The sequence below is a fragment of the Accipiter gentilis genome, chromosome 1 (genome assembly GCF_929443795.1).
Source record: "Accipiter gentilis chromosome 1, bAccGen1.1, whole genome shotgun sequence".
In the NCBI taxonomy this organism is placed as follows: Eukaryota; Metazoa; Chordata; class Aves; order Accipitriformes; family Accipitridae; genus Astur; species Astur gentilis.
Genome location: NC_064880.1, coordinates 49,621,757 through 49,644,478, shown reverse-complemented (window position 1 = coordinate 49,644,478; position 22,722 = coordinate 49,621,757). Strand labels below are relative to the sequence as shown.

Sequence of the window (22,722 nt, the reverse complement as noted above, 5' to 3'; positions counted from 1 at the left end):
ATGGCTGGAAGGCTAAAAGATGCTGAGGAGTATCAGGCACTTAACTCTGCCTGATTTGGGGAGAATCAGTAGGCATTCATGACCATTAATGATGCTGTTTCTATAATGTGGGCAAAGGCGAGCCAATCGAAACCTAAGAAGATTCGTGTGACTTAACAGTGACTTTGTATGGGGCTCCCAAGGCATAGAACACAGAAAAAAATATAACTTTCTTTGAACTTACTGAGTGGTTGAAACGTTAATGCCTTTAGAGGTGGTGCAAGATCCAAGCCTGGCAGCGACTAAGACTAAGAGAAACACTTTCTACTGATTTCATTAGATAGAAATAGCAGTACTGAAAATTACAGTATTAACAATTTCATCTGAAGCACTTCATACAAGCAAATTGACTGAGGTTGGTTAACTGAAAATTCCTGTAATGATATGGTCCTGTGATGTAGCACGTAGTGTCAGTTGCTGTTACTTAAGATACGAGAGGTTTTCCTGCTTTCTAGTGTCTTCCCTTGCTCACTGGATCTAAATCAGTCTTGGACCAGCGCAAGTGCTGCTCTTTGCACCTCTTGTGGTGCTCAGCCAGCAGCTAAGCACCACACCACGCAGCTGCTCACTCACTTCCCCCGACCCAGTGGGATAAGGGAGGGAATCAGAAGGAAAAAGGTAAAACTCACGGGTTGAGATAAGAACAGTTTAATAGAACAGAAAGGAAGAAACTAATAATGATAATAATAACAATAATAAAATTACAATAATAATAAAAGGATTGGAATGTACAAAGCAAGTGAAGCACAATGCAATTGCTCACCACTCGCCAACTGATACCCAGTTAGTTCCCGAGCAGCAATCCCCCCAGGGCAACTCCCCCCAGTTTATATACTGGGCATGACGTCCCATGGTCTGGAATACCCCGTTGGCCAGTTGGGGTCAGCTGCCCTGGCTGTGTCCCCTCCCAGCTTCTTGTGTCCCTCCAGCCTTCTTGCTGGCTGGGCATGAGAAGCTGAAAAATCCTTGACTTGGTCTAAACACTACTTAGCAACAACTAAAAAACATGAGTGTGTTATCAACATTCTTCTCATACTAAATCCAAAACATAACACCATACCAGCTACTAGGAAGACAATTAACTCTATCCCAGCCGAAACCAGGACAACCCCAAGTTGTTCAGAGCTGCTGCAGAGGTCACTTCTTTCTGAGACATGTGGAGGTGTTGCTGTGTAGCTGCTGCTTTAGGTTCGCGAAGCATGGGGTTTGGGAGGTTACTGGCCTGGAGGCACTCCCATAATTGTAATTAAAGCATCAGTTAAAAACCTTCGGAGTCATATTCTGGTCTATTTTGTGATATAACTCTGATTAGTGTAAAATGGCAACAGACGTTAATTCGGCAACAATGGTGTCAGTCATGACTCTTCACTGATGAGGTGTTATAAAGTTTTAGCTTAAAGACTTAATAAAAAGATTTTCATTCTATTCTGTGGCTTCTCAATCAATAATATTTCAAAACATAAATATTTCTCTTAAGTTTATAGGCAACTGTCATCAGAATTGCTTTCTGGACTATAAAAAGTGTTAAGATATGTAGTATGATTTTGGTACTGAAGTACATTTCAATAAAGGAGATTTTTCTTGTCTGAATTAATATGGTTATATGATGCTATACAACAGATTAATATGAACTTTGTATTGCTTAATGTAGATGGACTTTAATACAATTGGTTTTGAATAAGATCTGCATGAGGAAGTTAGATGTTTCAGTCATCTACAAGAGTCTGTTTTAAGAGACATTGAACAGTGTGAGCTGGCTTCCCATGAGAGCTGGAAAACATGTATAAAACTACAGTCACAGACACTTCTTCCACTTAGAAGTCCTTGTTATCCAGTGGCTAGATGAGTGAAGTGGAATCGTATATAGGAGTGCGCAGCACTAGTGAACTTACACTGCTTATGTAGTGGGTGACTATTGCAACAGAACACTGTGGGGCTTCAATTATTAATTTATGTTTCCAGAGCACTCTGAGACTCACTCAGTAGTTTTAGTTGGAGGTTGTTGTATTAAAAAAAAAATATTTCTTCTGAGATGACTTCTTAAATGTATTGATTAAATGTTACTGACATGTAGGTATGTGTGCACATATGTATATATTTTTAAAAACAAAAAAGCCAAAAGTATAAAGCGTTATTAAAAAATGAAATGTTGCAAAGATTCAACAGCAGTATGTTTGGGCACATTAAAAAATATCATCAGCAGAATATCCAATAAGGCTGTGTATATAAATATGAGAGTGAACAAGGTCATTGAAATACCTGATGGTAAACATAAGTGATATTTAAGAAGCTGAAGTGGAAGATGTTGCTTCATCAGAGAGAAAGCTTATGTATTATCTCTTCTAAAATACAGAAGTGTCTGTAATTAATTTGGTTGACCTCACACTAAGCACATGAGGAACACTTGTACAGCCCATTATGATGTCCAAACCTTCCAACTGCTTTCAGTTTTAAAAATAACCAATGCAAGGGCTATATGAGTGTGCCATATCGGTCTTGTCAGTTTGTTATTTATCCTGCACAACTGCTTGCTACTTTTCACATCCAAAGGTTAACTGTACAGAGTCACAGAATCGTCGAATAGAATCATAGAATCATTTAGGTTGGAAAAGACCTTCAAGATCATCGAGTCCAACCAATGAGTCTTACAACAGCACTTGTACGATAGCCTATAGCAACATCTTATGGGAGTTTACATTTGTGTGCCTGTCAATTATGAAATTTCAATCCCTTTTTTCCTTCGTTTGGTGAATATAGCATGCATTTCCTATTCCCTAGTGTGTGACTTTGCTTTTTGTGGAATTAAGATACGAGAGCTGGCTCTATTTATTGCCAAAGTAGATAGCTGACTAGTGCAAAAGTCACGAAGGTGACATGCTGTATGCTGTGCCTGAAGAAACGGAGATTTACTGTGCAAGGATGAACAGCCTCCTGTGCCCTGCCAGCTCTGTGCAGCTGTCACTGCTGGAGGGAAGGTAGGGATTAGAAAAGATGTGGGAGAGGGAGGCGAAAGCATCTTCCACTGGGAGCAACCACTGCCCGTTCTGCCTTCCCGCCACCATCTCGCCTGCAGGAGAAGGGAGAGGAAGAGAAAGCTCTTCCCCAGCTCTCCATCGTGACCTGATTCTCTTCCCATTGCCACCTGCCCCCTGCAGATGGTATTTAATTCTGCCCCTTCCCTGTTGTACTTCAGGCTGCTGCAAGGTGAAGCGGTGGTAGCAAGTCTTTGCAAAGAAAGGACAGCCTGTGGGGCCCACAGATTCCCTGAGGTTGCCAGGGACCTCTGGAGACCATCTAGCTGATGGACCCTCTGCTGAAAGCAACCTCAATCAAGTTGCCCAGCACCATGTCCAGTCGGGTTTTGAATATCTCCAGGGATGGAGGCTCCACTACGTCTCCGGGAAACCTGTTAGAGTGTTCAGCCACCCTCACAGTGAAAAAGTGTTTTCTTATGCTCAGATGAAAATCCCAGAAAGATTTTTTTTTTGGTGGGGGGAGAATAAGGTTCATACCTCTGGAACGGGAGTAATAAAGGACAAGTCTTAGTGAAGGGACAACCCAGGAGAGGGGACATGCCTCATGAGAGCCAGACTCCTCAGCCATATTTAGATTTCCAGAGCTCCCCTTGAGAGGCTTCCTAACATCCTTTACCTCCCAAAACATTGCTGAACTTTTTTCACACCAGAGCGCGCTCTGCTCCTGCCACCAGGTTACAGTTTTTTCTCTCCAAGCATTCCTCAGGCACTGCAATGCAGTTTACTCTTATAAGGCTGAGAAATCGTGAGCTAACTCTGTAAATGCATTTTATACGACCAGGTCCAGACTACTAAGAAGCCCACGTGGTCCGCTCTTGTTGACTGCCAGTCCTCTCTATATTTTATCCATTCCACCAGTCTTTATTCACAAACTTTATTAGCCACTACTTTCATTTCCGGCTTATTAATGAACATGTTCAGTATTGTCAGGCTTCATATCTTATTAGACACACCTAATTTAATGGTGATTCGCTGTAACTCAGTGAACCTGCTTCAGTACGTATTCAATACTGTGAAAATACCTAAAACTATAAACTGATTGATAAAAACGTAAATAAATATGTGTATTCTTCTCATATAGAGGCTATCTATTCTTTTAAATCTATATCTTGTATCCAGGTTAATAACCAGATAAATGACTCTCTTCTCTTTAGTCATGAAATCACTTACTCAGTTTAAATTTTCCTATGTGAACTTCTCTTTAGCTTATGCTTATGCTTGTGTATGGCAGCCAAGGTATAACTAAAACAGCAAAAGGTCAAAATAATGAGCCATTTCCACTGGTGAAGCTAATATTTTACTACATGCCTACTACCTGCTGATCTCATCTTTTAAAGTGTTTTGTGATGCTATGGTTGAAGAACACGACATAAAACAAATTGTTTTGAAGCTCAGCCAAATATTGTAGGTCAAGATTTAGGCAGGAAGAAATTTCAATAGTACATCCTTGAAAAATAATTTTATCCGTAAACATGGTAGGGAGATACTATTAGATAATATTTTCAAGATGGATGTATTCACATCTGAAAAGGAGTGCTGGCTGGGGTATGCATTTGGAAGTTCTGCTTTGCTTATTTACGCTTTGTTCTTCCTGCAACGCTCTTCCTTCTTTCTGACTTCATTATGTTGGAAATGACAAAAAAACCCAAAACAAAACAAAAAAAAAAACTAAACAAAAAAACAAGAAAGAAGAAATCTGTCTTTTAAAAATAGTATCCTGTTACAACCAGCATGAAGTTACTTAGTAAGACGTGCCCATTTTCACTGAACAATAATCACAGTAAGACACCTCTGGTTTTGAGCAGACTAACAAGTGCATTAAACAAGATGTGTAATTTTCTTGTAAACATAAAATAGACAAATACATTGTAACGTCTATTTAAAATAATATATTAAGGTGTTCAGCAACTGATTGCCAACACATGGACAGTGATGTGTAGAAAGATCCAATAGAGGGTTGAGATACATCAGGTAGAATTTATGAAGTACAATCCGTGTGCCACCGTGCTCAGAAGTGCTTACCTTGAGCAGACACCTTCCCTATTTCAAGTAAAACTTTCTGCATCGCTTGGTGTTACGGACCGAGGTTTCCCAACGTGGAGACACCTACTGATGGGGATGAGCTCTGATACGGTATAGTTAAGACAACTTTTTTCTTACGAATGATAACTAATATGACAAAAGCTGGTGCTCAGCTTTTACGTGACAGCGTTGTCGCTATAGCGCTTGCTCCGGAGGAGGGACGCGGGATTACCCAGGTGTGCCCTCAGCCTCGGGGTATTCACACCTCATACCCCACCAACCGTTCCCCCATAGCCCGCACCGGTCACTATGTCTTACACCATGTAAGATGTTCTTGTGTTGAATCAATTCTGTCTGGAAAAAGGGAGTTTTGTGAGCTCAGAGAATGCACATTGGAGTATGACTGTTGCCTGATGATTATAGTAATGGCAAAGGCTGGAAATACAGCAATCTGTTAATATGTTTTATCCAGTAACTATTTTATGGAAAATGTAGGAGCAGCCTGGTACCCAGAACAGAGCACCATTCTCAAGCATCATTTCTCTGCTTATGTCCTAGAAATATTACTGTAACACTCTAGCCTTAGGAAAAGGTTCTGCACTCTGGATTTTAAGCAAATGGAGTTACCTAACAGCAGTCCAGACTTAGACATCTAAGCTCTATGAAGGAAAAGGATTGCAGTTATACCCAGGACTTCCAATTTGCTTTAACTTGCTATAGGCCGTTCAGGGTGCAGGGTTTGTCAGTTGTCATTCTGGGTTATTGTTACCCTGTCTGTGCATTATACAGAAATCCTGTACTGCCTAATGGATCTCTGGGGCTAGGCAGCTGGAGGCTGGCCTGCAGACCCTAACTGTAAAGGTCTCAGTCTTTAACGCTTCTGAATTTTAGCTTTTTTTTTTTTTTTTTTTTTTTTTTTTTTTCTTTTTTTCTTTTTCTGAATGGGTGGTTTATTTTAGGAAATAGTAAAAAACAACTTTAGTTCCCTGTTTACCCAAGGCTCCTGACCATGACTCAGGAAGCAGCAGTGACTCAGATGGTGCCCGGACGCAGAGGCTGCAGCTTGACCTGGACTAGCCATGGGAAACACAAAACGGGTGGGGGACATGTTCATCTAAGCACTTTTCTAAGGGCAAACACGAATCTTTTTTTCTAGCCTAAGGTTTTGTTCCCCTTCTCTCCCCCTGGTTTGAGTATAATGGGACATATCTGCCATATATTGCATGTTTTTTGAAATTTGACTCCTTCTGCTTCTCTGCTGAACTTTGAGGTCACCCATAGCGGGACTATAAGGTTATGAATCTAATCTCTGATTTCCATATTTCTTTTTCAGCGGTGTATCTATCATAACAGAGTTATGGGCTGAGGTGTGTGACAAAGTTCAGGGGTTTGAGACTTTTTTTATGGTGCTATAGTCAAAACTAATAAAATGGCCAACAAACGTAAGATAAAAACGTGCTGCCTTATTTCAATCCAGCAATTGAATTCTATCAATCAAGCTACCTTTTTCTGCTGGAGAAGCAAAGTGTAGAGGTTTATATTGTCTATAAAACATCAACAATAACAAGCAAACAAAAAACTTAGGGTACATTACATTAAAGAGTCTAATCTCTAAAAGAATTGTACTTCAAAAACTCGGAAAATGAACTAGAAAAGAAAAATAAGGCTTACGGCATATGGGTGATAAGAATAGTCTAGACATCAGTGTATGAATATTGAATCACAAAAACTGAATGAATAACACAGTGATAAGATCAAGTAAATTCATGAAACACAAAGCTGCCAAAAAGAATACGAATATTTAAGAGAAAAAAGAATATGTATGGACTACAATTAGAAGACTAGTTCAGTAACAAGCTCCCCTAAGTTTTCCTTTGGGTATGTTCCAGAGACAAGGAAAAAAGGATTCATCTTAGTTCCATAATGAAAAATGATGTTTTAGCATAAGATAGAGTGTTGCTTGAGGAATATAGTAGTAGAAGGAACCTCCTGGGTCATGAATGCAGTTTCTGGTATTTCAGGGGCCTTTCCGTATGCTGTCTTTCACAAACTTATCATGATCCATGTCAAAAGCATTTATTTATTTTCTGTCCCTGCTGTTCCCATTCAAAGAGGAGTTCCAGAACCTGATTACAGTAATAGCTAAGAACCTTCTCATTTTCAGCCAGAATTTATTAATGGGCAATTTATAGCCATTTGTACTTCTGCCAATAGCCCTTTAGCTTAAATTGTCTCTTTCCCCGCTGTTGATCCTCTGATATATTCATAGACAGCAGCCATAATTCCTCTTCGTTCTCATCTCCTGGCACTAATCAACACAAAAACTCGTAGCGTCCCCACAGATCGCAGCTCTCCGTTCCCCTGCTAATCCCTGAGGCCATTCTCTGATCCTGCACAAATCTGAGTTTATCCTCCAGATATCCATCAGGGTGGGCACAACCACAAACAGCTGCCTCCTAGAAGAAAAGGACTCACGAGCATCCTGGGCCTTGATATCAACACTTTTTCTATGGGAAATACTTATCCCAATGCTCTCGGAGATGCAGTTCCCTTTTTCCCAGGCAACGTTGCACTGGTAGCGCATAGTCCTTTTTCGATGAAGTATTTGATGAGGATCCTTTTTCGTTTCAAATTGTGAAGTCCCAAACTGACAGCAGAAGCTCTGCTGTTATTCCCTAGGCATATCATCTTGCACTTTGAACTGGTAAACTTGAGCCAATTGCTCTTATTTATGCCAGCTCTGTATCGTTGGTGATTATCAACATTATGTAATCAGTAAATTTTCACTGACAGAGTGCTGTGAAGTTGCCTATGCTCTGCAGCATATATTGGCATTACAAAAAAGAGCAGTACAGGATTTCTATATTACAGATGTACTTATGAAACATAATTGGGAATGCACTACAGCCAAAAGGCCTTATTATCATCCGAGTGGCTCAGGAATAAGGGCATCTAAATGCATTTCACTGGGTGTGAATCTAGTCCTCTTTCATCCTCTCAGGAAAGGCAAAGCTTTTCCTGAGATAACTGAGGTATCTTCGTAAATCTACTCTATTGCTCGACAATCCCCAAGAGCCAAAAAAGTTTTCAGTATTAAGGAACTGCAAGCTGAACTGCTTTTCTTGTTAACAGAAACAGCCAAAACACCTAAGCTTGAGAACCTGGTGTGAACCTATTGTGAACCTCGTGTCAGCTCAGGAGGAACTGACAAAAAGGATAGTCAGATCAATTGGTTAATCCTTTCATTAAACAGCCATTCAAGAGATGTTAGTTCCTTATATCATTCATCTTGGATGAACTATGATAAGCAGTGTATTTCCTTGAACACCGAAGGAATAAATGAAGCCAGGATTTTATTAATATGAAGTCCTGTGGGAGCAGTTTGTCCAAGAAGCTTACAGCTCCTCTGAGTCATTGTCAGAGGTATATCGCTTTCGGGGAGATGAGATCAGCAGCATCTTTGCCTGATTGACTACTCTCCTATGGGACTACATACCTGGGAGTTAGAGGAATATGAAAGTCAGGAAGCATAGGATTGACATGGGTGTCTTTGAGAAAGCAGGGTGGCTTTTGTGGTAGACCTGGAGCACAGCTTTAGAGAGGCGCGTTTACGGGGATGTAGGGAAGAAAGATTGCTGCCCTTCATGTCTCCTGTGGAAGAAAGGAAACACCGAACAAAATGATCTAAATCAGAGCTGGATGAATTGTCAGTACTCCCTGGGCTTGGAGAAAATAGATCATCCTAAAGGCACTCACAACTACTTCTGCTACCCTGTATTTCGGCAAATCTCACGGCTTGCTCTGTAGCTCCAGGTCTTGAATTGTGGGTCTCCTTGCGAGCTATAAAGCTCTGTCCTTTTGCTTTCCTTCAGTGCAGCTTCTTCCTTTAAATCTTGCAGCAGAAATACCATGCTTTGACAAATTCAGAGGTTTCTGTAGCTGTGATGAAAGTGGAGAGCTCAGTGATGCTCGTTCTTCACTGCCTATGTACTTTGTAAACCAATTCACATGGAGACAGGGAGACCAAAGTGGGTGCAGAATTTTACTCTGATACAAAAGCAAGGTAGCAAAGAACAAGAAAGGAGTATCCCTGGCTTTTCTCTCTTTAAATTTCCTATCTGGAGCATTAAAAATGTCAGTGTTTGCTGCTTATGATTTTTCTTTGCCTCCTCGCCTCTTTCCAAGAAGCCTGTTACAAATCTAACCAAACCATAAATGTGTACAATGTCTTCCGCAGCATGTCCTTCAATACTTCAAACATTTCCAGAGGCAAACAAACTCCATTTTCTTCCAAAGGTTTTCAGGATCAGTTACTTAAAATGAAGAAAACAAAAGAACTAGTAAAATAGAAGATATATTTCCTTACCCTTGATGTTGTCATCGTTTTTTTTGTTTTTTTTTTTTTTTTTTTTTTTTTGCTTTTCTGCTTGTGGATTCCCCTGGCAGGTTTAACAGATCAGCAATAGAGCAAAAATGTTCTGGGGCATGAAGGTGTCTCTCACACAGGCAAGAAGAAAGCTTTTCACTGGAGCTGTGAATGGAGGCAAATTACTGTTGTAATAATCTGATGGATGATTTAGTGGGGGGAAAATGTTAGTCTGAAGTCAGAACCATATGGCAGTCAACAGTGCTTCTTAAATGGATTTGTGGGAAAATCCGGTGTGCTTGAAGAATTCCAGGCTGGCTGCCTGGCCAGCCGTCTCCCTCCAGGGAAACTGGTAAAAGTAGTTTTAGTGTGAAACTTGGAGGGAAATGATGGGTTGCTTCTTTTCCTAGCTGGCTAAAATGACACAAGATATTTTGTTTTTCTCACTGCTCCAGTTTTAGCTGTTTGAAACCATTATTGACAGTGGACCATGAAACATGTCCTTTGAGAAAATAAATTTGAAATTATTTCATCAATTGATCAATAGGATCAGACAGTATTAACAATAAAGTGAATGTAGGAACTTGCTTAAGGGAAGGAAGTATAAGTAGACTACCTCCTCAGAGAAGCCCTTTCTAAAAACGTAGCAGATGGGATGATGACACCAACGAAGTTGTGAGAGACAGCATGAGAAATAAAAAAGTGCGGAAAGAATGAAGGTTGAGATGTGTGACAGGAAATATTTTTGGCAGAAATGGTCTATCCACAGCACTTCGGTTATACTTACTGTAAAGAAAATGCAACTGTTTTGTTGTTAAAAGCCACCCATGTGATACCGCAATGATTTAAAATCAATTAAATGGAACAGTGTTTGTGAAACATATGAGCAGATAGACTGTTTTTATTAATTTTCCCTTAATGGATCTCACTTGCCAATTTATCGTTGCTGTTCTCCAGCAGCTTTTACTGGCTGTGTACAGGTCCTACTATTCTGGTTTAAGCTGCTGGCTGTCTGCACCCATTATGGAAAAAGTACAAACTAGCCAAGTGCTGTTTGTGAGTCAAATAGTTATCATCCGGTAAAAGCTCCTGGCCGTACAGCATCAGACAAATATTTGAGGGAGAAAATTATAGGTTGTAAAGGATGGTTGATCCATGTTTGCTTAGAAAATGAAATGTATATGTCGATTTTGTTCAGATAGAAATACTAAATAAACACATACTATCTAATCAGCCTTGGTTCCAGCTCCACACCCCGGCGTGCAGTTCCATTTCACGTTACCTTTAGGGAAGTTTCCCGGTTTGCATTCTGCGTGGGGCTTGTTCTTGGAAAGGTGTAATAGATTTAAGGACTGGACTAGGGACAAGAAACCAACAAAACAAGCTAGAGCCAAAAAATGTATTATCTTCCTATTCACAAGGGCACAAAAGGCAGAGAAATAACCCACAAACCACTCGGAAAATGGGCAGATTTAGACAGTGGGTGGTTTATCAGCCTCTAGTCAGTCTGTAGATTGTGTGGATTACAGAATTCTAGGGAATGCCCTGAAATAATTGTGTGAAACCTCTTTGTTTTTAGAATAGTTGCATTATAGTAAGTACTTAAGTTTGGGTGCCAGCCACATCCACTTTTCTCCCCAAATTGCAGCTTTATTTTGACACCGGCAGACATTCCAGAATTGAAGCCCCAGGGCTCAGATGCTGAGGCAGACTCCTTTTCATATGCATTTTCATTCTACTCCCGAGTAGAACTTGATGAATAATGATCAGATGGAATAAAACTGCCCAGATATTAAAATACAGATTTCTCTTTTTTGTTAGGACATGCCCAGTTACTTAAAGCCAACCCTGTACCAGAACCTTTCTCTGTCCATTTGCAGGTTATTTTCTGATCCATCTGCATATAGGTTTGAAAAATATCTTCAGATCAAGTCTTTAAGCTGTTTTCCTCAATCCTTTTCTTACTTTCCTGGAGGGAAAAATGTTGTTGATCATTAAAACACTATTTTTTTTGATCAGCACAATTATTGATACATGTCATACAGCTTGGGGCTGGGAAGTGTTTTGAGGTTTTTTTGTTTGTTTTCATGCTGTTTCATGCTGGGAAACAGTACAGTGTATATTTCTACAATATTTCTGGTTGCTAGCATCATGCCTTGTGCTGATGTATGTATTTAAGCAATAGATTCTATGAAGGACTTCAGTAGTAATGACGTATATAATGGCCACTGTTTATCCAGCATTACGTGTCCAATGTTAAATTATTGAGCTAGAACATATTCCCATTGATTGCTCTGAAGGTTATACATGTATCAATAAATCAAAACAAGCTTTAAAAAGATAGAAAATCAATTGATATGAGGAATAGGAAAGACATAGATGTTGAAACCTTTCTCATAACCTTGGCTGTTTTTTATAACTATAATCTAACTGTTCGAGCTTTGGTGTTTGGGTTTGGGTTTTGTGGGGGTTTTTTTCCAAATCATTGCTTTGACTGAAAATGATTGATGTGCAAAAAATGGATGTCTAAGCAGAGCAACAGTACACCTCGATAATAAACTTGTGAGCACCTTTTGATAGAAATAAAATGCTGATTTCTATTTATTAACTTGCTGAAACGCAATTTTCAAAGCAAGCGTTTTGCAGTGTATGTGTCAGATTTCCAGACCCAGCTAACATAAATGATAGTGGTGTTTCCTTCCTGAGACATGCACTTACCTATATATAAAAGTTTCTAAAATTTGCAATTTAGGAATAATAAAAACATTTAGTGACATTTTGCTCTAACTAATATAATTTACAGAATTGCTACCCAAATGCCAGCAGATGAATTGCCAGTACAAATGTGCCGTTACCAGGAATGGCACCAGGTGTTACTGCGGAGACGGATATGAAACAAACCGTGATGGAAGAAGCTGCACAGGTAAACACGAAATACGCTGTAACACTAAGACCCAGGTATCAGGACCTCCCTGCTGCTCTTTGGTGCTCTTGTGCCTGCGCCCCAGCAGTAGGTAGTCTTAAGTTACTGGAAGGAAAGCGTCTTCAGCCAGACTGGAGGAGGTGGGGAGTGTTTCCCCTGCTCAGCCAAGCTTGCCGCTCGTTTGTGTGAGCTGCTCTCCAGACCTCGCTACCAGGAGACCCTGTAAAACTTGCAGCGTTTCGCCTCGTGCCCATAAAGTCACACCTAGATTAGAATTTGATGAATGAACACTCTGAGATCATACAACTTAGCTGGGAATGTTATTTCGGCATAATTAATTGTACACTGAAATGGGTGTTCTTTTCCATTTTTTAAATATATGACTTCTTAGTTCTCTATCCAGGTATTTGTTTCTTGTTTTATTTTTTCTCTTTTTATAATCATATTGGAGTTCTGTTGCCTTATGTATATGCTCACTACCAATCACTCCTCTCTCCAAGTAATAGTGCTAAGCCAGACTCTTCATAAATGTAATTTATTATAAGTTCTTTTGCTCCATGGTTGTCATGTTTTGTGATTAAAAATATAACTGAAGAAATAATTTCAACAGCAGTTTTTTAAAATGTCAATTTATTACTTAAACCCTCAACCACTGTTAAATAGCATATCTTGATTTTATGGTATTATGCCTATGTACCCTAGTTGAGAAAATTGTTCTTTATATTTATTAGAGAAATATATAGTTTTTGGTGTAGTGGATGATGGTTTAATGTAGAAGTTGTGACAGTTCATTTAAGGAACTATAAGACATTGCCAGCATAAATAGGTTGAGAAGGATAATCAATTATTTCCTCTCTTGAAATGTTGCTTCATTCATCAGCTGCGATAACTAGTGGTCTCTAGTATGAACAAGAACCCAAATGTCTCCCTAACACGATGTAGACATTGGACGCTACTTGAAAAAAATGAAGGTTTTTATCTTTCAAAATTAATAGCTATTGAACTTGAAAACTCCTAGCCTCCTGTTGGCTTACTGGAGTGATTTCAACAGCCAACATCCATGATAAGGTCATGGCTTGAGAAGGGGAAAACATAAAGCATCATACCACAGTGACTTAATGACTTAAGCTTTCCTCTTATAATTCTGATTTTTTGTTGAACTTCTTTTCTTTTTTTTTTTGTAATCCTTAAACAAGATCTCATTAATGTCCCTTTAGATTTGAATGAATGCAATATATATGGAAGCTGTAGCCAGATGTGTGTAAATACAGATGGATCATACACTTGCAGCTGTGTGGAGGGTTATGTACTTCAGCCTGATAACAAATCCTGCAAGGCCAAAAATGGTAAGTTTTAACATCTTTTTACCTGGATGAAAATATTTTGTGTTTTGGTCCGATGTAGAGGATATGTATGAAAAGATAGACAAACACAGAAGAGATGGACTTTGCTTCACTCCACTACAAAGAGCCACACAACAACCCTAGAAAAACTTTTCACGTATTATGACAATACTCCAAGGGAACTATTTGAAGTTATTATATGGTTATTATTAATTAAAGTGAAATACTCAATTCAGCCAAGAACAGTTCCCAGTTTCCCTGCTCATAAATAAATCAAAGATTTACCTCCCACAAAAAAAAAATAGGCTGTTTACTCTGGGAAGACAACGGAGATAGTGAGAAGGCAGAGGAAATGATTGTGAGGTAATTGTATCCTTAGGTTAAAAAAAGACATAAGATTGCCCTGTCCTTGCAATATCCCAAGAGGTGAATTTCATGATATACATATTCACACTAGGCTTTTCGTTGCTTGGTGCATGTTTTCATTAGTAATAGTGGATTGGGTATTTGAGGAAATTAGTGAATTGTGTTTAATGAAGTGATATTGTACACAGTATTTTTTTACTCAGCATATTGAATTAACAATGCTTTTATATTAAAAAAAAAACACCAAAGTTCCTTAAGCAATTATTTGACATCCACAATGATTCAACACCCAAGTATAAAGCTGTGTTTTTTATACATTTTTTGAGCCTTCATTTTTTGTAGTTATTTTGTCATCAGAAAATAGGAAGGTCTACTGGGGTTTTTTTGAGGCTTCCTCACATGAAGAACATTGCTAAATATGTTCTGACTTGAGCACCAGCAAGAGTTACAGAGTTTTTTACTGCTTGTACCAAGTTTTGTATTGATCCACACAACATAGCTGAGCAATTTTTTAAAAATCAGCAGCGAAGTACTGTGAGATAAGAAAGTCCATACAAAGTAAAAATATTTTAATATTCTTCCTCCACTACGTGAAAATCAATAACACAATTCTAGATCAGGAAATCCTCATGGTGCCAGTACTGGGCTTGAGATGAGCCTTTGAGTTTCCCTTCTTAGATCCTGCAGACTGTGTAACAACTGAGTGTTGTAGTGAGCTGCCAGTGTCTTGGTGGTCTTGATGAAATGAATCAGATTGACAGAGAAGAACTACTCTTCTGTATTTTTTAATACTTGATCATGTTTATTTTACAGTAGTTTTCACTTCTTCTGTTATTTTCAGAAAGGAATCACTACTCATTAATCAGAGAAATCACTGCAGGACAGTACAAACCAAAATCACGGTGCTGAAAAGAAATGAGTGTTGCTCATTACATTGGGTTTTTTTGTGTAAACACAACTTTTCTTTGAATTAATGCTGGATTAAATTATCAATATGATGAATATTTGGGTCAAATACATCATAGGCCACAGAGGTCAAAAAGATGCCAGGCACAGTAATGAAGGTGCTTTTGTCGCAGTGCTCTGCAAGAGCTGCAGTGACTTGTAATAGCTTATGTTGCTTCACTGGGCCCAGTTTACTGTGTGGAAAATAGAGAAGTTTCAAACTGCTGGCAGGTCACTTTCCTACACCCTTACCATTACATTTGTAGCCTCACTGATCATACAAGCTGTTTTTCACAGGTTTCGGCCTTGTAGGATAAGGTTCAAGCAGGGACAAAAGCAAGGCTGGTGGAAAGTATCTAAAATGTGCAACGGATCTCAAGTTGGAAATGAGTCCACGTCATCCCGTTGCGCAGGGGTAGAGGTACTATCTTGAGATGTATAAGTAGGATTATGAATTCCAAGATGTATGAAGTAATCCTGCTACTTACTCAATACTGGGAGGTCTTCAGCTGGGATAGGACATCCAGTAAGGGGGACCACGCAAGGCGGCTGTGGATCAGTAGAACAGAATCCAGGAAAAAAAAGGGAAAAAAACCCCAGCACTTAGAAAAATTATCAACTTTTTTTTTTCCTTAAAAAGCCTGAAGGAAAGAAGGATGAAGAGAGCAAGCTATCGGCTTTGTCTACATTTGACAAAAGTAGTTGTCAAATAGATGAGCGAAGGAATATTCTGTTCTGTGTGTAAAAGGTATGAAAGATAAGAAGCAGCAGTAGAGGGTTAGGTTAGGTTAGGCATTATGTAAAACTTTCCATGTTAATAAAGGCAGATCTGGTAAGAATATGAATCGCCATCCAGGTCGAGATCCTAGATACGACACAATATGCAACACCAAACTATCAGCCCTTTGCCACATCTCGGTTCTCTCTGTAAATTGAGTGGGAGGTTTCTGAATATTTACCAGTAGAGAAGCGGGGGACACGGTGGAGACCCCAGGTACGGAAGGTGCCGACCGGGTGACACGAGTTGGTGAGCACTGGTGCGGAGGAGCCCTGTCCCAGTGCGGTGGCCACTGGAGATCCCCAGCAGCTCTTGCACAGCCTTGGAGCCCATCCCTGCGCAACCGTCTTCCCGCATGTGGTACGGTTACAATTAGCAAAAAAGTTCACAGAAGCTACTTTTTTTCCTTACCCTTCAGGCAGCCAAATGCTTGGCTGTGAAGGTGGTAAGGTTTATCCCTCATTAAATTCTGCATTTTCTTCCTCAGCTCATTTAAATAGCTTTGGAGCCGGAATCTTTTAGCTGCACCGTACCTTTGGGAAGGATGTTAAAATAGGTATCAAAACAGCTGGGGGCACACCATGGTTTTTTCCAGACTTTTTAACCACACTTTCTTTTATGAATAAAGCAGCAGTTAATGACTTCTTCCGAGGGGAAAATGAAACAAAACATAGCTTTGCTGAACAGAGTTTTAGAACTTCTTTGTTTACCAAGTTTGTGTGCCTATATCGCAGGGCCTCATTTGATGAAAAGAATATTTAAGGAAACAAAATTACAGAATTGGAAATCTTGAGCTGAGGAAAAAAAAAATCATCTTTCTTCCAAAACTTCCTGGTATATCTGCATAGTCTTATCTAGAGAAAAATGCCATGTGATAAGAAACACTTGTCATGTAGATAAAGCACTGATACATCATTAAAGCAAAAAGCTTTTTCTGGTATTTAGAAAAGATTCATCACTCTTAAATTGATTCACAACACAGTTTCTCGTAAAATCTCACAGAACTAAGTTTTGAAGCTTTAGCAATAAAGCAGCCCATTTGTGGGGTATATTGTGGATAAACATCAAAAATTAATTCCAAAATAGAATCGGACTGCATTTTATTCAAGGCCACTAAATATTTTTCAGAGTTTTATACAATACAGGTATTGCTAAGAGCAAAGTGCTTATAATTTACAATGCATACCTCAGGAGAAGGGGTTTTAAGCTGCTTGTAAACACTGAATTCTGGTTTTTATCCTTTTCATGTCATTGTAGCAGGAGAAAAAAAAAAAAAAAAATTGCTAGCATTTCTGAAGCTTTTCTTCCAGAGGAGAAGTAGGACTGTTGGCAGTGCAAAATGCCTTAGTTTCTGATTTGTTGTGACATCACTTATTGATCTGTATTTTAGACAAGATCGGGAGGGGGGAAATGCAAGTCTTTCATCTTTTCCACTACTCTATCTTAAACATAATTCAAAGGAAGATGCTTTCATTTTAGTCAAGAGGGGTGAATCATAAAACTTTCCTGGATTAGAGAGCTCTTTACTTCTTATCTTTCCTATAAAATGAAAAAAAAAAAAACAACCCACCAAAAAAACCCAACCTTGTGAAAAAATAACACACATGAAGTCCAGTTATTTGAAAAGTTGCTGTCAGCTCACTGTAACTCATCCTAGATCTGTCCACTAAACTTTTAAGCTTTGTAGATTCTGCTCTTGAGAAACAGACAAGCAGTTTTCATGAGGGAGAAGACATGACTTTTTTTTTAATCTTCATTTTGGTTTTCGTCTGCATTATACAATACAGTAAGATGCTTTAAATATTTTTTGTAGGAACTTTCAATATTTTTGTATAGTTTTATCATTAAAATATTTTTACTCTTTTTTTTTTTTTTTTTAAATAAGTAATTATGAAATCAGCCTTTATCTGAGCAACGCTGAAATAAGCAGGGTACCTACCCTACTGTGAAAAAACATGATTAACTGATTCAATCCATTGAATTATTTCACGTATGGGCTGCTTGGAAAAAATAATTTCAAGCTCAGTAATCTAGTTTCTGGAGAAGTTCTGCCAGAACACAGATGTATTTTTAATGTTTAATAGTGCCTGCTGAGCAGAAGCTCTTAGCAGTGCCACGAGTCCTTACGATTCCTTTGTCTGCAGCCAGGTTTGATTACAGCTGCTGCTCAGGAGGTTTGATGCTAATTCTTTTTTCAGAATTCCCTTATGTCTTAGACATTAATATTAAAGTACAGCCTTTCTCCGGAGTTTACGGAGGTATTAAATCCTTGTTACAGTTGTCAATAGGCCAGTTCAAAATAGTGCAAGACGGGATATGGTTCTCTATTGCAACCTGGGACAACTGAACGACCATGCTGGCTTTGTAACTGCAAACAGCTCCTGCGTAGCTGCCTTCTCTTGAAGGCTTTATAGATTGCAGAGAGTGGAAGTGCCTTACTAACACAAAGTATAAGAGCAAAACTAATAATAAAGGATTTTTCGCGCTGCTGCTGGTTGGGAAAGGAGTGATGGGACCCAGAATTAGGCAGTGGTATTATTTTGTGGGAAGGGAGAAGCTGAGCAGAGAGCTGTTAGATGAAAAAAAAATATCCCTCAAATTAGAAGGATGCTGGTGGAAACATACCTTTTGTACCAGTCTGGGAAGTCTCTGGGGTGAGTGGGTGGTGGAGACAAAAGCTCTTAAGTCTGGCTCTCTTCTTCTGATGAGTAGCAGAAGTTTATAAGAAAGAGGGGAAAGAGAGATTTACGTACACCAGCCACGTGTTGACTGCAAATGGACCCACCCGGCAGATTTCAAATAAAATTGCTTAATAAGAACCCCACTGCCTTCTCTTTTGGAAAAAGCAGGACTAGGGAGCTTCACTTGTGGCTTACACCGCAAGGGGTTGTTTCACAAATAAGTTCAGTCCCTTCAGTTGTTAGGTATCTTCTGAAATTTTTTAAAAATTCTTGTGCACGGGTAAGACTGATGTATTGGTGGAAGTGAATGTGAGGCCAATGAGGAGAGTCATCGGGAAGTAATGCTACAGCAGTGTGGTTTTGCAGATGTCAGCGTGGGATTTTCTGGGGAGGGAAAAAGTTTGTTACAAGGTAGAATATACATTATGGAATGAGAACCAATAGGAAAAGGGTAAATGAAATCCACTTTAGAAAGAATACATGCTGATCCCTTATAGAAAAGAAGTTTTTTACATGACAAAATAATAATTAAAAAAAAAATCATCAAACGAGATGTTTAAATAAAAGCAGATAGTACCAAAGAACAAAATTTAATGACTACTTCTGTGGGTTTGAGTGAGACCACTAAGCACTGTATTCACTGAAGCAGTTTTTTCTCTTTAATCAGACTTGCTGATGAAGTATTATTTGTCAAATCCTTTTATTTATGCAATTATTTTCTCCATTTAGACAGCTGAAATTGCTTAGTAAAATTTTGAAAACTTTATTAGGTAGAATGTTGACCGAAAGTACTACTTGTCAATATGGCACTTAAACATTGATTTATTCCTTTGAATACAAGCAGATTACATTGGGGTGAGAGCTCTTGGCAACACAAATATTTCTTCACATATGCTTGCTACTGCCGTGTGAGTTACTATGTTTTAGGGTAATTTTTTTAAGTACAACATGCAAAAGTTTGCCTACTTGACAGCTTTATTTAATTTAACAAATGAACAGGACGAATAGACATGCTGTAGTGCTGTTGACCATGTTGCAAAAGACAACAACAAAAAAAGTCTTTCAAGTGAACATACTTCATTGCAAAATTAGACCAGCATTGTTATTCCAGTTAAACCTGAAGCAATTTTTAGGGTCACCATATCTTCCTCTCTCAGGGAATCTTCTCGTAAGGTCCTGCATCAGCTCAGTCTCGGTTGGAGCAGGTCTCCAAATGCTGAACAAATTCTAATAGGCAGGGGATTTTTCAGGAAGCCGTTTCTCTATCCTCTATCTTAAATATATACGTCTGATGTTTTTTTCCCAGGCAATTCACATAATATTTTATGTCAACAGCAGTTCTTCATTATAAATTGAAGCAAAGGGATGTTACCCACTGTTTCTAATGAAGGAGTACTTCCCAGAAAAAAAGAGGGAAACTACTGGCATATAGTTTTGATACAGGTGTCCCCCTGACGGTTCTGGATTAACTGAGACCTTATTTCACTTTAAAGTACCAGTCTAGATGTAGAACAAGATGTCACTCAATGTCAGCAGCGGCACCACGTGTATCAGACTCCTCATCATATTCATTTGCAGTTGGCTAAGTCAGATGCATAACTGCAAACCAGCCCTGGATGTTTGAGACAGTAATGCAATTAAAGATACACCCAGAGCAAGAACAGCTGCTTTTGTGCCCAATAGCACTCATCCTCGTGCTAAAAATACATAATTTGTCGCAATGAGAGTCGTTTCTTCCTCTGTGTGGATAACGTAACATTTTAAAGTTTTAAGCTAAACTGGAACATTTTGTATTTTAAGATACATATTCTTCACTATTTTTTTTTTTTTTGTTTCCTTCATTATTCACACATTGCTCAAGTATTTTTATAAATTACTAGCAGGATTTCTAGGGAAAGTGATTCAGGTGAACGTGACAACACTTTTAAGTTGCATGCAAAATCTTAGCATGAATGGCTTCTTCGTATTTTTTGTTTGTTTGTTTATTGTGACATTAAAGGTAACCTAATGGAAAACTAGGCATTCTTTGTTCCCTTTTGGCTGTCAGGAAACTCCATTGCATGACGCTTTCTCCTTTATAATGCACGCTATTAGGCCCATCATCTGTATGATGTAGCAAGGTTTCACTGCATTGAGTTTTTTGTTAGATTGGTTTTAATTTTTTTCAGCACCATCCACTCCGCAGTTGTTGTCTTATTTTACAGACTCTAATATGAAAAGTACCTTGCCATTTCATGTGTACTCGTAAGTTCTGCAAGTTTTCCTGGCCTTCATTCTTCTAGAAATGCCAGTAATCTGGATAGAAATAATTTGCATAAGTTGTATTTCATTTTATGACTCAGGCATGAAAAATGTTGCAATAATGATACTTGGAATTAAACAGAAGCTGTGGGGCTAGGGTAATTAATTTTTTTTAATGATGTGAACCATTAGAACAGCAGGATAAAATAGACTAGTAATTTGGAATATATGATAGTTACAAAAATAAAAACAAAACCAATTTATTATATCTCCTAAAACATGCAGGTAAGAACATTAAAAACTACATTAAAGGAGAGAAGATAAATATGATGTACGCAGTCTCTTAACCCTTTAAATTCTCTTCACTTGGTTTTTAGAGCCTGCTGATAGACCTCCTCTTCTTCTGATTGCAAGCTCTGAAACAATTGAGGTATTATACCTTAATGGAAGCAAAATGTCTGCCCGAACTCCTGTAAAAGGATCTGCAATTTTGACACTAGACTACAGCTACAAAGAAGACACAATTTGTTGGATTGAATCAAGAGATCTTTCAAGTCAGCTGAAGTGTACCAAGATAACAAAAGCTGGGAAGTTAACAGATGAGTGGATAATAAACGTTGCTCAGTATCTTCACAGTAAGTATTTGACAGCGTTTTAGCAAAACAGTAGCGTCTGTCTCGGCAAACTGTTGCAGGAGCCTTCAGAAGTATTTTGGGGCTTGCTGTTGAAAATAGTCTTAAGGCATTAAATACTGCAACTCATACTGAAGCACTTTTATGTTTCTCACTCCTATTATATATATATATATATTCAGTATGAGTTGCAATATTTCTATCTATGCAAAGTTTTTAAAGATGTGCAATTGTATAGACTAAATATAACGTGTGGATGTTATAAAAACGGCGCAACAGAAGAACAAATGTAAAATGCTTCATTTTCTCTGGCAAACTAGTGCTACATAAAGCTTGAAAATGATTCCTTGCTACTGGGACAATATTAACAATGAATTAAAGAGACACCTGCTTATCACATTTGCTGTCAACTATCATAGGTGTGTTAGTTCTTAAAAATAACAAAATATTTCCTGACTTACTGGAAATAAATTGCTGCCCTTTTTTGCAATTAGGACAAAAAAATTAAAAAGACCTAAACCCATCATACTGAATTAGTCTTTGGCATTACAGTGTTATTTCTCAATCAGCTTTTCAATTTGTGGAACGCTGTTATCTTCTGAACGAGGTGTTCATCCACTTACACTTTCTCATGTGAACAGACTGCAAAATAGCATGCAATAAAAAAAATTGCAATTTCCTTCATCTTTCACAGAAGAGCTGTCCACGGATCAGCTTATAAACCACAGCACTGAGGAGTGCAATGGTGGTGTTAATAACAGCCTTCTAAAAACTCAAGACTGGAACTTAAGATTGCACCTAAGATTTTGAAAAATCCTTTTAAGGAGAGATGGGCTTCAAAGAATAGCTCTGAAGGGAGCTCAAACTCTCTGACCATCTGGTTCAGGAATATTCAAATCACAAATTTGATTATAAATCTTAGAAGTGCATGTCAAAGTAAAGAATTCTTCTTAGAGATTGTGCTTTAGACTATCCAGATTGGTGTTGTAAGATGTGGTCATTTCTGCAGAGTAAGCGCAGGTTGTTTAACCTATTTTCCTAATTATATATTTACTAGAATAGAAAATTAAATTTAAAAACAAACAAACAAAAATAGGGTTTGGGTTTTGGGGTTTTTGTTCACCATTCATTGTGACTATTTTACTTTTAGAGGACTCTCTTTTCCTAGATGTAATGTGTAGGTGTATTTTTTTTTTTTTTTTTTGTCTTCTTCCAATTTTATTCAGTTTTTTTTTCATTTATTGTTGTATTTTAGAGCGCTTTTCATATTTCAGATATCTAAGAGCCCTAAAAAACTTGGTGGTAGTATTTGATTGTGCTTTTTTAATTCACTCTGTTATTGATATTTTAT

The 22,722-nt window shown here is 38.3% G+C and overlaps 1 protein-coding gene across 1 annotated transcript in view; it reads left to right on the top strand.

Moving 5' to 3' along the window:
- Positions 1 to 22,722, top strand: part of LRP1B (LDL receptor related protein 1B) — a 591,173-nt gene that overhangs the window by 201,708 nt on the left and 366,743 nt on the right. Inside the window, exons 4-6 of the mRNA XM_049799136.1 lie at positions 12,266 to 12,385; positions 13,603 to 13,731; positions 21,117 to 21,374. Of these exons, the coding sequence (XP_049655093.1) occupies positions 12,266 to 12,385; positions 13,603 to 13,731; positions 21,117 to 21,374 (507 nt within the window). The remainder of the gene's footprint in view (positions 1 to 12,265; positions 12,386 to 13,602; positions 13,732 to 21,116; positions 21,375 to 22,722) is intronic.